Source organism: Lytechinus variegatus, chromosome 2, assembly GCF_018143015.1.
Source record: "Lytechinus variegatus isolate NC3 chromosome 2, Lvar_3.0, whole genome shotgun sequence".
In the NCBI taxonomy this organism is placed as follows: domain Eukaryota; kingdom Metazoa; phylum Echinodermata; class Echinoidea; order Temnopleuroida; family Toxopneustidae; genus Lytechinus; species Lytechinus variegatus.
The window spans coordinates 47,496,062-47,513,003 of NC_054741.1; the positions used below are offsets into that span (position 1 = coordinate 47,496,062).

The 16,942-nt window shown below is 35.0% G+C and overlaps 1 protein-coding gene across 4 annotated transcripts in view; it reads left to right on the top strand.

Annotated features, from left to right (window-relative positions):
• Positions 1-1,177: 1,177 nt before the first annotated feature.
• LOC121408196 (serine/arginine repetitive matrix protein 2-like) overlaps positions 1,178-16,942 on the top strand; it is a 39,627-nt gene continuing 23,862 nt past the window's right edge. For 3 of the 4 annotated variants that reach the window (XM_041599578.1, XM_041599575.1, XM_041599577.1), the window contains exons 1-6: positions 4,553-4,642; positions 8,506-8,778; positions 9,609-9,719; positions 10,226-10,387; positions 10,868-10,942; positions 11,317-11,382. In XM_041599578.1, coding sequence (XP_041455512.1) covers positions 8,540-8,778; positions 9,609-9,719; positions 10,226-10,387; positions 10,868-10,942; positions 11,317-11,382 — 653 coding nt within the window. In that variant the 5' untranslated portion in view covers positions 4,553-4,642; positions 8,506-8,539. Of the gene's footprint in view, positions 1,266-4,552; positions 4,643-8,505; positions 8,779-9,608; positions 9,720-10,225; positions 10,388-10,867; positions 10,943-11,316; positions 11,383-16,942 lie in introns of those variants that run through there. The other variant, XM_041599576.1, reaches the window with a different exon arrangement.

Genomic DNA, 16,942 nt, shown 5'->3' on the forward strand with positions numbered 1-16,942 from the left:
CGAGCAGCTGCCCCATGTGTTATGTAATATAAAACGCATGAATTTCAAATTTTATATGGTTCCTGATGACTTAATTTTGTTTTCTATTCACGATCGGGTGTGAACTGATTTTCCTATTGATATAAAAAAGGTACAGTAAAAAACATTTTCAATTTTCTGAGAAAATGACATTTCAATGATTTTTTACCATTCGCTATGTAGGAATGCTGCTCGCATATGACGTCACAAATCAAATAATTGAAATTCTAATAACTTTTTAATTATTTGATGAATTTTTCTCAAACCTTCTGCAATATTTTTCATTATCTTTTTTGCTATTTTTACAATGAACTTTTTGTCAGGGTGAACTTCCCCTTTAATGGTGGATATCATTACCACAAGAAAGGATCGCCAGTCGTTAAGGCGGTCGCTCTTGACGTACGAGCAGTTTTATGAAACGGCCCTGGTTCATCTCGAGGGTATTCCATTTACCAACTATACCAAGGAGATCTTTTCGGTGCAAATATGCCAATAAAAGGCAATAATAATTCCAATCAATATGCTCTGTACTTAATACTTGGATTTGTGATTTCATTATTAAGTCGTCGACTGAATAACTATGCAATATAGAGATTTATTTTTTACTTATCTATAAAAACACATCCCACCTAACGTCAACGATAAGAAAATAGGACTATGCAAATTAATAACCATAAAAGTACTTCATTTTTCCCACAGCTATAGCTCTCACCTCCCCATCTCCCCACCCTCTCTTCCTCTATCGACCTCTCTTATTATATATCCCCCTCATTCTCATCCTCGTCTTACAATCTATTTCTCATATAACACATTTTTTTGCCTACAAAACCAAACATGGCCATGTTCTATCCAAAATATAGTGCTTGCATGTGTGAGTGCATTTTTTTTCTCATTAAAATACAGATACAAAAACAAATGATCGCAGTTTGTATAATGTCTGTGTATTAATTTCCAGTCATCTATATCAAGCATTGCTTTTCTTAAATATTTAAAGAAAATCCTTGATTTGTCAATACGAATTAATGTGGCATGAAAATGCACCAGCTAAGTTTGACACATTATATAGCCCACGACATCTCTTGTTGCTTGCTTTGCCCGAGTCGAGCTCATAGTGTCGCGCGCCCTCTTCTGGAAAAATCCTTACATTCTGTAAAAACGACGACGATATTAGCTGACAAAACAAGACAGACGGCGACGACGCGACGGTGGCAGCCCGAAAAAGCCACATTATCTTTCACGAAAATAAGGTGAGTATGTCATATTTTGATGAAAATTTTTAGGTATATGGATTTTGTAGAAATTAAAGACGATAAAGACGATCGATAGACGTGGGCCAACTGAAATAAAAGATGGGGAGGGGGTCCTGATTACTATAGCTGCGAGAATTCAATTGCCACAGAACTACCTTTCCTTCCATAATAATCATTGTGAAGATTCAATTCAGTATTTTATATTGTACATATCAAATGATAATAATACTGCGAATAAAATATTAGCACATGTATTGATCAGGATAAATAGAAGAATATAATGATGATTAAGGTTGGTGAGAAAAAAATAACACTTGTGTAGGTTAATTTTTTAGGGCATTTGATTTGTTTTTTAGTTTTAGGTTTTATTTGGAATTCTAGGCCTATTTTTCTTTCGGTCTTTAACCATTATCCTGCAAGGCAGTGGCGTACCTAGGATTTTCCACGGGGGAGGGGGCAAATTCGTCCGCCCCCCAAAAAAAATGACAAGCAAGCACACACACAAAAAAAGGATTTCCTACCAGAAAAAAAATTGACAACCAAAAAAAAGGGGGAAAAAAGGTCTTCAAGCTCGTCAGGGGGGGGGGCAGGGATACGTCCTTTGCATGGGTTGTGACTCGTCAGGGGGGCAGATCGCCCCCCCCCCCGTAGGTACGCTAGTGCTGCCAGGATCACTATTTTACGACAGGTTTAAGGGCAAGTACAAATGAGAAAGGGATGGGGCAGCATCCCTCTTTTTAATTCAATGCATCACCGAAGTGAAATTGCAATGAAAAAATAAAAAAATAAATAACACGCCAAATAATGAACGATATAAAATAAACAATAAAGACCTTTTTAAAAATGTTGAATCAGGCAAAACTTATTTTCATTTCTATTTGATTAAAGGTTTAGAATGAAAGGAATTTCTCATTTAGAACTGAAGAGATGAAAAGTTTGAATAAAAATGAAATCACCTTTAAGTGTAGGCATAATCCATTGCTTTTAAAGGCCAAGTCCTCCTCAGAAAAATGTTGATTTGAATCAAAAGAGAAAAATCAGACAAGCACAATGATGAAAATTTCATCAAAAACGGATGTAAAATAAGAAAGTTATGACATTTCAAAGTTTCGCTTATTTTTAACAAAACAGTTATATGAACTAGACAGTTAATGAGAGAGTCGATGATGTCACTCACTCACTATTTCTTTTGTTTTTTATTGTTTGAATTATACAATATTTCAATTTTACGAATTTGATATGATTAGGACCTCCTTGCCTGAAGCACAAAATGTTAAAATAATAAAATTCCACGTTTTCAGGGAGGAATGAAACTTCATTTCACATGACAATGACGAGAAAATCAAATATTTCATATAAATACAAAAGAAATAGTGAGTGAGTGATGTCATCAGTTCCCTCATTTGCATACCGACCGAATCGGAGATGTGCATATAACTGTTTTGTGAAATGAAGCGAAACTTTAAAATGTCATAACTTTCTTATTTTACATCCGATTTTGATGAAATTTTCAGTGTTATGCTTGTTGAATTTTTCTCTTTTTATTCAAACCAAGTTTTTGTTGGGGTGGACTTGTCCTTTAACTATTATAGCATGCCATGGAGTCCTCACATTTTTGTGCAATTTATTGTATGTATGTATGTATTATAATGGGTTTCTCTCTCTTCTTGATCGCAGTACAGGCTTTGTAAAACAACATCGCTTCTTATTATGTCCTTGGATTAATTTCTAGTCATCTCTATCAAGCATTGCTTTTTTGCTTAAATCTTAAAAAGAAAATCCACGATTTTTTAATACGAATCAATGTGGCAAGAAATGTTCCAGCTAACTGATAAAGGCTGTGACCCACACTGTAAGAAAAATATTGGGTAGAATTTTTACTACACCTGGCGAGTGTCCAAACAATTTGGGCAGTATAGGCCTATTTTCCCTTTTACCAAATGCGGGAAGAATGTAAGGTTACTTTGGAATGGGCTAAATATTTTAAGCACACTGGATATCACATTTCCATTTCCATTTATGCTCTATATTATACTGTTGTTTTTTTACGAAGTAAGAATGCCCTTCTGTAAAATTGTACTTGATTTGTATTGTTTTATATTACTTTGTATTATGTTTCGAATGGAAATGAAATAAAAGAATTGAATTGAATTGAATAAAAAATGCCCAAAAGAAATGCCCAATGTTGGTTGGACACACCCTCATAGAGCAATTTATTTTACCCAATATTTTTCAGAGTTCATAGCCCACATTTCTTGTTGCTATAATCGAGCTCATCCGGTATCTCAGTTCAGAGCAGTCAAGGCCCTATACATGTATAAACCCCTCCAAAAGGTTTGGAAATCTCAGTTTGGCCATTAATTTCTCCCAACTCCAAATTTTTTCACAATGCATATTTGACATCATTTAAAAGATCATTCAATTCTCTTTACAATACCATGCTTGTTGTGATCATGCCATCATGAAAAGAGCAGGATTCAAAAGTGTTGGATGAAGTCTGAATTGAATAGCTGCAAAACGAGCAAAAAAAAGTTTGGAAATCTGAGTTTGGCCATTAATTTCTCCCAACTCCAAATTCTACACAATGCATATTTAATATCTTTCAAAAAGATCATTTGATTCGCTATAAAATGATGCCATGCTTGTTATGATCATGCCATCCAAAAAGACAAGAGCAAAATTCAAAAGTGTTGGGTGAGGTCTGAATTGAAAAGCTGCAAAACGAGCAGAAATAGTCATGAAGGGTCAGTACAGGGCATTCTTTTGTATGTGTCAATAGAGATGAAAATTCAAATCAAACCCCTGCTTCTTCATTTTTTATGTTTTGTTGTGGTTTATATAGTGATGGTTTATTTGTTTGTTATGTGTTTGCTTGTGCAGAGGTGTGTTTGATTCCATTTTAATGTTGATGTTAAGGTGCATGAAAATAATTAAAAGAAACCGCTGAGAAACTCACTCATCACCATGGAAGAAAAGAACAGTGACTTTCAATATTGTGTCATTTTGCAACTTTTGAATTTTGACCTTGCCCCACATTTCAAGGCACTGCACCTCCACATGAACCATAATCATATCATGTAGGGTATAATTTTAAAGAAAATTAAATGATCTATTCATTAATATTAATTACACATTGATATTTTCTAAAACCGAGGAGGAATTATCGATCAAAGTCAGATTTCCAAACTGTTTTTAGGAGCTAGTTTATATTACGTAGGGCCTTGAGAGTAGTTGTCGCGCGCCCTCTTCTGGACAAATCCTTACATTTCTGTAAAATCGCCGTCGATTTTTAAGCGCTAGCTGAGCCTGAGAAAACAAGACAGAAGGCGACGACGGTGGCAGACCGAAAAACACATATCTTTCACGAAAATAAGGTGAATATGTCGTATTTTGATGAATATTTTTAATTATATGGATTTTTAGTGTGTCATGAAATAAAAGGCGATCGAAAGACGATTGTAAACTGAAATATAAGATGGGGTATAAGCCGGTATTACTATTTCCGAATTACAAGCTGTGTGAGAATTCGATTCTGTGACTCGTTGAGTGTGTGACTGTGACGTGAGATACCAGTATACCCAGTTGTGTATCCGGACGATCAATTTTAGAATGTCATTTGGAAAAAATTGCAAACGAAGTTTTATCAATTATTAGTACAAAATGTTAGGAAATATTATAAAGAACAAAATAGAAACTTATTAGAAGTAATGAATTCATATTTTTGGTGTAATCCACAGACCAAAAAGAAGGCTACAAAAGTCAAAAAGATAAAGTGTCCGGACACCCGACCCCCCATCCTACGTCCGTAATTGGGTAAAGTGAGCTGAGCTGTGCTTTGCCTTGGACTTGTCTTGGTATCTTGCTCAACTGGTCTGTTTTAATGATAATAATAAAATATTGATAATTGTGATATCTTATTAAGCGCACACAAAGTTCAGAGACGCTCAAGACGAATTTCAACTCATTTTTTTTTGCGCAATTTCAATCAACATGATTTATTTCAAATCTTTCATTTTCACCTGACTCAGTCTGAGTCTGACTCTGAGTGACCACAGCCGGTCCACCCCGACCATTCGCCATACACTGGCCTATACAGTATGGCAGTGAGTCCAAACTTCGCGCATGACTATACTTCGCGGACGGTCATCTCAAAAACTAGCCAATATCCTTAAAATCTGACATCCTCAACGTGAAACGACCTAAAATTATCTTTTGGTGCACGTTTCTTCAGGATGAGATAAGTATTCATGAAAATGTTGACAAAAGATCAGCAAATTTGTCACTGTTAGCGCCCCGTTATGAAGAAATCTGATATCCTCAACAAGCATCACAATATCATCCTTTTGCAAGCAGATATCATCAAAAATGGGAGTTCATTGTGGTACTGACTAAATTCTATAGCATTTTGTCGTCAATCTGAAATAAATATCTCACCTTTTGAGCTTGAGTTTTTGTTTTTATCTCCTTGAAAACTTTGGTCTGCGAAGTTAGGTCACACTTTTTCAGAACAGTTTTCCAGCACAGCGCGCATTCGTCAATTGGAATAGAATTTTGAGATGTTTTCATCACAGCCTAAAAACGGACCTTATAGACTTGCATGTCTTTTACAGGTACAATGGTAAATATGGATTTCCCTCAAAAATCCACATTTGTTATTGCAGTCTGTTATTATGTAAATGTGGGCGCTAATGCAGTTTTGCATTACCTGTTGATGTTGGGAAACTAATTTTACCTTAAATTTTGTCAAAATTTTTGCCAAATATCGATCTAATCGATCCTTGATCTGAATTTCATCCAGATCAGGCATCGGGAAGGCTGTATTTTGGCTTCTATCTAGATGTTATCCTTTGAATTCTCAGACTTCGCTCAATCAGCCATCGCCGTAGTTTTAATATACATTTACGGACTGAAGTCACGGACCAAAATTTTGCGAATTAAATCAAGCTGCCACAGGCAGATCTTTTGGTCTGTGATTTCAGAAACCATGAAATGTTACAGTAATGGTCATTACACATGGAGAGAAAACTTTGTTTCAGAGGACAATGAAAAGCAAGTGAGTGAATGAGTATGTGAGTTTTTCAGACGTGTATCAATCAGAAATGATTATTTACGTCTGGGACCGACCTTTAACATCACCATGCGAAAGACCTGACCAGGGCTCGAACCTCTGCATCAATTTGTAACTTCCCCACATAGCTTGGATTACAGGCGCACGCAACAACACCCAATCAAAGAGAAGCAAATCAGAATATCTCATATTTCTTATTAAAATACAAAGGAAATAGTGAGTAGGTGATGTCATGAATCTCTTCATTTGCATACCGACCAAGTACTGTTGTTAATTGTGAATTTAAGCTTAATATAAAAATGTTTGTAACCTTATTATTTTACACTGTACATCCAATTTCAGTGTTATGCTTATTAGATTTTTTCTTTTTATTCAAAGCAATGTACATTTTTGTACCTTTATATTAAAGCAATGCTTACTACAGAGGGTGTTGCAACACTATTGAGGTTTGTAGGATAATTGTAATGATGTTAAGATTCAACAGCAGAAAAGTAGTGGACAATATATATAAATCATGATATTAGCTATGAGTACTCCAAAGACTTTTGGTAGGCAGTTCAAATGCCCAATTTAGTTACTTGTAATTAGCTTTAAATTTTAATAATGAATCTCATAAGATCTATCTTACATGTATTACCTGATCCATCACCTGAATTTTGGCAACATTGTAATGACATCAGGGGTGTATCATTAAATTTCTCAGTCAAAGTAAATTGCTTTCTCAAGCTGGAGAATGTCTTCAAGATACATCAACAAAAATGATAATTTTCAATCATGTCATGTCCTTTAATGTTATAGTATGTACAAAATGGTGGACCAATATATTTTAGCCTTCTTTCTAACACTCTTTGTTTGGGCTACAGGGAGAAAGCAGAATACAGGGTGAAAAAATCAATACATGAACTGCTATCCATGAATGCTTTTTGTACTGCATTGAATGTACATTACATGTAGATCCCTTCTTGACTCATTTCAGTTAGTATTGATTTTACATGTCAGGGTCAGATGCTATGAATGTACATGTACATACATGTACTCCCAGGAACATTTAAGTTTGTAATTGTATTGATGATCTTTTTTTAAACTGTATTTTATACAATTATGCTTCTTGTTTCTTTTATTAAGGTACATACCGTATATGTGGGCATGTATTGTACGTACACTTGCAATGTTGAATTTATAACTTGTAAAGTTTGTATTGTTACAAAGAAAAAAAGAATGTTTGATATCTATATACACCTGTATATGTACCTGTACTGTGATGATGTTTACAATGAGAGATTGACAATGTTCTTAAGAGAGAGTTCATCTTCTTTATATTGTTGGTGAAGATGATGATTACACTGTAGACCAGAGTCATCGTCATACATGTACAAACAAATACATCTTTGCATCCATTAAATGGAATTTTACTCTGAAAGATGTTTTCAGTTGGTGTCACTCTACATGTACTTGAGTGAGACATGTATATTATGCCAAACTTTGCCAAAGCAAATTATGTCATCTACATGTAATAGGTACTTAAATATCGATAAGCCAGTGATAAGTTATTGAATGATTGATTTTGAACTTAATTATGCTTTTGGGCTCCTACATGTATTCTCGATGAGAGGAATATTGTATCACCTTCAAGATAGATTTGTAGTGCATTATGGGTAAATTATTCATTGACTTGCCTTCTCATTCCGTCTTGTTATTTTTTTTCCAAGTTGAGAAAAGGAGCCCCCGAAATCACTAAGGTTTTTATCCAATGTAACTTATTGAGGAAGTAAAAATCTACCCACCCCTCCAATAAAAAAAAAATTAACCGATTCTTATATTTTGCTCACACATGCATATGTTGGAAACTGTTGTCATGGTAATGGCATAGGGTGGGGTATTAATCATCTTCAGTAATAGTTCTAGTTATTATTATTGTTAATGCTCTTGTATGATAATCATAGTGATAATACAGTTATTGTAATAAACACTATGAAATCCAAGCACTTACTGGTATACTGTTTGTTTCATCACTTCAGATTGCCGCTTGTATATTTTGTATGCTTTTTCCACTGATCTCTGAATTTATTTATGCACCTTTTCTACAGGTTTTAGCATTTTAGCCCAGCAAGTTGTGGCATATGATAGGCCTATAATTTTTTATCTTTCATCCATGCCCATTTTCCGCAGGTTTTAGCATCCTAGCCTAGCCAAACGTGGCACCATGTATAACGGGGTCGGTCTAACGACAGCCCGTGGTAGCGGCACCAATGGGTACGTCCAGCGAAACTTTGCCTTGGTGCGCAACCAGAAGCAGAAGGTGGACTACAAGTCTGAGGAAGAGATCAAGAAGGCAGAGGCACTCCTCTACAGACCTCCTAACCAGGAGATCCTGGCCCATAAGAGGAAGCGACAGGTGGAACTCAAGTGCACGGAGATGAAGGAAGTCATGGAGGAACAAGGGTAAGTCCAATAGAGCATTTCATGGAAGGAGTTTTCAGATGTTTTATCCGACAGTTACCATAGAAGCAGTGCCTATCAGCCAATCAGAATCAAGGAAATATATCAGATTTGACAACGTGTCAGACAAAAATGTTCATGAAACGCTCCCCATTGCCCCATTTCATAAAAAGGTGCGACTATATCACTGGAAGAGCCGATCAAAAAGAAAATTTCTCACTGTTGTCATGACCAATAGTTGACATTCTAGCGAGACTTGCCATCATAGCAACTTGTTATGAAATGGGGCCCAGATGATGGAATTGAATACCACAATATGCTAAGCTTTTGATCCAAATGTTGGAAAATTCAAAAAGTGAAATACCGATATTTAGTCACAGATTTTCGGCCAAATCTTATCGCTTTTCTCAGGAAAATTACCCATTTGACCCTCATCAAATTAAAATGGCATATGATTTGGTAATAAAGTCTTTGAAGTTTGTAGAGATCAGCCTACGTCACAATTCAAGGTGACGTTCAATTTCTGCATCCTTGATTTAGATGGGTTCCCTAATGCCTAGATGACAGGTGCACCCCTGAGACTTCATCGGTATATATGGCAACACTTCCCATGTTAAGAAACCAGAGCCTTTTGACCCAATATTCTTCACTGATGCGTATTTACAATGTAGTTGGTCAAAAAGTGACTTTTGCAATAACATAAGAGCATGATGAGCATGATGAAAATCATTTCTTTTATAGCAAGTATTATAATAATTTGCAAAATTTGCAAAAGAGGACTATTAAAACAGTTAAGTTCATGACATGGATGCACTTTTATTGGTCTTTTTTAGAACGTACAGCAAAGAGGAGATTGAAAAGAAAGTGAGTGCTTTTCGAAAGATGTTGTTTGACAAGGAGGGAATCTCTGACCTCGCAGGCAAAGCAACTCCTGAAAGGGCTAGGTAAGTCTCATTGACTAAATTCATTGTTGACTTGATTCTGACTGATATAATTGTTGAATCTTGTAACAAATGAAGATTTCTTTTTTTTTTTTTAAATCTGTCACTTGACCTGCTGTTAGCCTGATGGTTGTGCCACTTGACTCTGACTGATAACATAAAAAATATCAGTCTGGCTTGCAACCCAAAGTGATTATAATTGATTTGATTTTCATGTCTGAATATCATACTGGACAAGTACATGTAACATAATTGGATAAGGGGGGGGGGGAACCCTTTCATGATACTAAGTCATACATTGTATGAACAGCAAGTGAAGTAGTATCAGAGATTTAGAAATGCACAGAAGTGAAAGACAATTTGACTTGAGCTAATCTCTTGCTTTGATCATGAATTCCACTGATACATCTCAAAGTAGATTTCTGCTTTTATTATTGGATGGCCATTTTCTAACATGGGTCACCCCACTTAAAAAAAATCCCATTATGTATTTGTTTCTATTTACATAGTTTGACAGACACACATGAGATAGCAGAAGCTAAAGAGAAACAGAATGCCAAACTGAGAGAAGCTTTTGGTATCAAGGATGGTTATGTTGATGGCAGCTCATTTGACCCAGAGAGAAGGGCAAAAGAAGCAGAAGCCAAAGCTATGGCTGAGAAGAAATATGAGTAAGTTGCTTCCAAAGATGTCTGGGTTTTAATCAAACTATCACCTATATACCTAGATTATTCATGTATTGTAACTTTTCAAGATAGTGTCTGGGGCTGTTTCATAGATCTGTTAGTGAGTTATTCCTGACTTTATTGACAATAAATGACCCCTCTTCATGCTCAATGAAAACCCCCAATTTTCACTGTTTTAACGTAATGTGAGTGCTTCTCCTGCACCCCTGATCAAAGTTTTTAAAGTGTTGAATTTCCAGATTAAATGCTTATTAGCTCATCCAGCCCAAGGGCCGGATGAGCTAATAACCATTTTCTATATATCATGTACGACGAGAAAGGGTTACCAGTCGTGCGTTTAGTCAATCCTAACTTATATGTAGGAACAGCTTTATGAAACACCCACCTGAGGAGAGTGGTGGTATTGTTCTTCCACAATAATACTTAAGTTTTATTATCATAAGTTTCCATTTTTTTTAATTTCAGAATTTTGAGAGACCCAAGTCCATCACCATCGCCACCTCCAAAGAAGAAGAAAAAGAAAAGCGGACACAGAAGCCAGTAATTATACAGTCCTTTTTTAAATCTTAATCTTATCTTATAATGATAGTTTATGAAACTGTGTGGAAAAAAGTAGTGATCCATGGATGCATTAATGATTATCAGTCATATCCAAAACTCATATTTTGGCTTACAGATATTTTCAGCTTTCTTATCATACGGCATAAGCCAATAATCAATCTCATGATCAGAACTTGTGTAAATAATTTTTTTTCGTAATTGATGCACTGGAATTGCTCTTCAAATGCCATTGCATTTTTGTAAACGGCTGAGATGTGTGGACTCAACATTTGTGTATAGTCCGATGTATGTGCATATTTTTTTCTGTGTGCAGAATTTGTAAATGATTCTTTTATTTGTCTTTGATGCACCAGTTCAGAAAGTCGGTCACCAGCAAGAAAAGAGAAGAAGAAAAAGTCACACAAGTCTAAGCATTCGAGGTAAGATACACTTCCCCAATCCAAACTCATTTCCTTGTTTTTTCTTTCTCTGTTTGTCTTCTATGTGTGCTGCATGCTTCAAAATGAATGTTCAACATATAATTGAAATAAACGCAATATTGGATTGTAACTCTAACGTCTCATATATATTATAACAATCTTTCAGTCATGTGACTTGTCAATACGTTGGAATCGCTCTAAACATACATGTGTTGTACATTCAGTATTTGCAATAATGCGTCATTATACCAATAGTACAGCAACTTTCTTTGACCTTTTTGTCTTTAACTCCACTCATTCAGATTAAAAATTGAGTGTCATTCCTTTAAAAGAAACTTATTTCTAATATTTATTTTAGAGGTGATACAATTGTATCAATTAGAGGTAAAGTGTGAAAGCACTGGAAAAGTTGTTATTCCGATGTTTAAGTTTATTCTTTTATTGGTTGGGTGAATAGAGAAATTCTAAGCAACCATTTCAAGAGATGATTTTGTGTCTATCATAGTCTTAAAACATGTTTGCTATTTTTCTTCTAACCCTAAACACAAATGCTTTCATACGCATTTACATTAATATTCTATATTATTCTCTCTCCCCTGTTTTGTTTTTCGTTTTACCCTTGAAGACATATGGAAGCTTTCAGTGGACATAGAAAATAGATTTTTTTTTCTTTTTTCTCCTTTTCAAAAATTTATAGCTCACAAACATGTATGTATTTCATTTTATTGATACATTTATTTTTAATTGAATAGTCATGTCAGAGATATATGTACACGTGAAATGTATTTTTTCCAGGGTATTCTGTAACATAATCATTCCAACTATATTAATGTTATGTTACAGTAGTAACCATGATAATCAGACTTTTTGGACCATACATACTTGTATTTTATACTGTTTCCAATTGTTGATATCTGCATGGATCCATTATACAGGCCATAACATAATATTATCATCAGTTTCTAAAAAAGGCATATTTCCAATGTTATATAAAGAACAACACAACAGAAAATAGTGTGTATTCACTGATTGCAAATAATTAGTGGCAAGTTGTCCTTGATACTGGGGTGGGGGATGAGGGAGAAAAAGCCCCCCCAATATTAAGTTTTTTGCTTTTTCAGTGTTTTGTGAATATAACGCTTAGGGATCATGTTATGTATGATATGAATTACACTGTATTGATGTTTACTGGTCTGATATGGAGATATTGGTGAGTAACTGAGGGCCAGTTTTTAGAAAAAGCTGCACTTGAACATCGGTAAACTAAAATCAGATGCAGGTTTCTAATGCATGCTTCTTATAAGTTGAAAATCAGGTTCTATCTAAGTTTTAAGTTGTGTTTGATGACAACTTTTGATGCAATGGGCCTTTGATGTTTAATGGTGCCGATGGTGATTGTGAGAGAGACAAAACATTGAATAGTGGTGATAAATATTAAAGTTGTTATGTAATTTTGATATGAGTGTTCACATGTGTGTAGTGCCGAGGTGAGAATGCTTTTAGCTGTTAGCACGTGAGAAATTAATGATGTCTGCTGGCACCTTAAAGAATTTAAAGAATTTAAAAGGAGTGATTGAATATGATTGATTGGATATGATTGAATGTTGGTTGCCATAGTGTTTTATGATGGTACATGTAATACCAAGGATAACAGGCACACACCGAATGGCTCCAAATACTCCTCCTGTCCATGTACCCTTTATAGAAAACTATTACATTTTGACTTGAGGAAGTTCTCAGTTGAGCTACAGAGCAAAATGTGCTATTGCAGAAAACAAAATAATGAGGATTATCTTTCTTTAAACTTTACTTACCTACATGTGTAGAGAGGGATAAATAAGGATTGATAAATAAGGACTGTATTATGCAACAACAGTCACCTGTAATCTTACTTCGTCTACCTTTAGTGTTGTAAACAGAGTTTGTGTAGTTTTCATTGTGAAAGAACAAAATCAGGGAAATGCTCATAAAGTGTAAATCTTGTCTTTAAAGTTCAAACTGATTGAACTGTTACCTATTTTTTTAATATTGTATATTTTAGAATAAAAGTTGATCTGCTTTTCCTACTATTGTATGTTTGACCAACTCATGTGAACAGTGATTATGAAGATGTCTACAAACCACAGTTTTTACATTTTATGGAGATCTTTGTGTCAAGATTATTTATGAATGAATGAATTATAGGGTATAGAATGGACTGTAATTAATTTCAGAGACAAATCTTCTGTTACTGAAAGTAGATTGCATTTTATTAAACTACATGTACTTGATAACACAGGGTGGGTTGAGCTTATGTAGCCTACATGTACATGACACAAGTACGTGTATTTCCACTTTCCAAAATACAATTCAATAAAAAAAATACAAATAAAAAAAGTTGCAATCCATAAAATTTGATCGTTTAGGGATTTAAAGTGTTGAAAATTTATAAAATATGTTGTTTTGATACACAAATTTGATTTATGCGTCTTTGTAATATTAAAGAGTGACTATTATGAAGCTAATAAAATGTTAACGGATACTAGTTATTCACAGATTAGTAGAAAACATTTTTGTATGAGACATATTAGTGTGTAATGTACATCTAGATTGCCATGAAAAATACACACATAAGTAACTGCCTCCTCACAATGCTGCAATAGCCAATAGAAACTTAATTATTTTGTAGGGGTACATCTTGGCCTGTTTCTTAAAACTACATGTAATACCATGGTCACATTTGTTCTATGGCGGCCGTACGGCTAGTCGAAAACAGCCGTTTTATCAATTTCGATTCAAACCACCTATATGTAGTTGGACAAAAAATGATAAAACGGCTGTTTTCAACTCGCCGTACGGCCGCCGTAGAACAAATGTGACCATGGCATTACCGTTAATGGTATCCTTGCTCTCAATAATAAAGACCCTCACCTAGTAAAGTTGACAGCCAATGAAAAGAAAGCAAGATTCTACCACCCTATATGAGTCACACAACTATTTGTGTACTTGTCACGCTTTCAAGCATCAATCTAAGAAATTTGTGGGAATTATGTGAAAATGTATATTTTGTACATTTTGTAAAAATTGTTGCAAAATTTTAAATTTCATCCATCGAAATTGGTGATCAAAAGAAAAAGAAAATCAAATCTGCCAAACCCAACGACATCAAGCCTTATCATTCACTCTGTGAATTTCTGTGTTGTATCTTTATTTGTGGGTGCCATAATACACCCCCGCATGTCCCTATGAGGTCAACAATTAATTATACATTTGGTTGACTTCCATGTTGGTTACCGTCCATCGCAAAATTTACACCATTTTGGTAGGTTTTTGAGCAGGATTCAGATGTGCATTCTTTGCAATGCTTTGTAGGAAATGCAGTCACATGCACATGGTGGTGGTAAGATTGAATACACTCATAGAACTACTTTTTTCCCGGGGGAGGGGGGTATAGAGAGTGTGAAAGGTAGGGGCAGAAAGAGAGTGGAGTAACTGTGAGGTTTTGGGAGAGGGGAAGGAAAGGGAAGGAGAGAGTAAAAGAGGAAGACACAAATAAAAAGACAAGTAGAGAGGGGGAGAAAGAGAGTGTGAATGAAGATCCTGTGCTCATTATCCTTATGTTCAAATAAAGACAATTCTAATCTCAGAACTTGTTTTCATCTGTAGATAATTCTCATAGAAGTACCTTATGAAAGCGAGCAAGTAGTCTATTTTGTCCTCAAATGTTCCGTAGAATTCTTTCAGAGCAATTCTGTTTAAATCTAGGTAAACAAAAGTATAAGCATAATCATTTTGGAGGCGATTTCATTTCAGATAAATTGCTGATGTATTTGGGTTTTTAGAGCCTTGAGTCATTAATTGAATCTTTTGTCATTGCATATTTGCATTGGAATATTAGCTGAATCCTCAAAAGTACAATGTTGTGTAAACATTATTAAATGTAGCCATAGTCCTTACATAAGTGATGATCCTTTCTTGAATGGTCCCATGACAATTACCTCTGCGGCAATTGCTTCTACTGAAATTGCACGCCATACATGTAAGCCAGAGCTTTAAACGAAACATTAACGTTAATCCTATAAAAACCCACATGATTCTGAACCATAAAGCCTGATCACGATCCTCTTCCTTGTCTTCAGAGAGAAATTATTATGGTTTAAGAAAAATGTTGTGTTACCCAATTGAACAGGTCAAGGTACTTGGTATCTGCTGAGCACTCCAATTTCTCTTGGACACTTGGTATACATAAAACACAAGAAGATATGATTACTCTGTTGCATCAGCAGAAACTACATGTATTTTGGGATTTTAGGCTCATTGCATCTGTGCAGTAGCAGATGTACAATGCCTACACGGCTACTGAGCTTGTTGTATGTGAGCAAATGGGAGGCTGAATTTCTTGTACCGTCCATAATGTACCGTTTCACAGGCCAGGAAAAGGTGACGTCACTAAAAATGATTCAACACATTGCATATGCTTTAATAGTAAATGCAGGTGCAATACATGCGTAGGGCTTACTGGCTGAATACGCATTGCTGCTGCAGATCAGATGCACATTTGATGGATCTTCCTATCGCTTTCAAAATTTTCTTTATTTTCATAGATTCACCTTGGAAAAAATTAAGATTATTCATATTCTCGCTAACTTCCGAGGCGTTATACAACACAAATAGCGAATATTCTTATTCATGCGATGGTGCGACATTTTGCATTCGGTGAAAGAAAAAGACACTTTCTTTCACCTTATGCGAAATCTCGCACCATCGCACTCATGCCTATTCACTATTTGTATACGGCATGTTGTGGCCAAGTGCATCAACAGCATTTCTACACCTGATCAAATAAATTATGTGAAAATGTGAGCAACACTAATGTTTTCTGTTAAAGTGGATAATACATTGATCACAAGGAAGCACAGTAGCAAATTAAAATATGTTCATTTCTACATAATTAAGATGTAAAATGGCATCATATATAATGCGGATGGTATGCACAATTACCAAACAAGTCAAACATATAGTTACTAGTACATCATATTTCTAAACTTGTGTGATTTTTTTATCTAAATGAGGATCCATGTCTACGGTATCTCTGCAAAGATGTTAAGAAATATTATAAAAATGAAGCTTCTTTCTGGGTAGGCTAGAACATTTGATTCCCATCAACATGTCTTTCTTTGCAAGAAGGGCAAAATAATCCATGTACCATCTTTCAATATTGCATTGGTTTTTTTTGTACTTATTGATTAGATAAACATACCATTCTTGATGAAATCATGCTATCAAAATGACTTTGATTTGTTTATTACTGGCACCACCCACACATCTATTGTACTCTCCATGGTTTTCTGTACTGTCTGTTCTTTGGGAGTGATATAAGTTTGTTTTCATCATGATTTTTTTTTCATATTAATGTACACACACCTAATAACACATTTTTGCATGCTTTCTTGATTAAAGACTATCATTTGCATGCTGATACACAGGCTTAATCGCACCAATCACATCTGCATGACAATGACATCATGAATATAGCTTTTGACTTTAGCATCCAGATGGAATGTTTTTTTTTAGATTCATT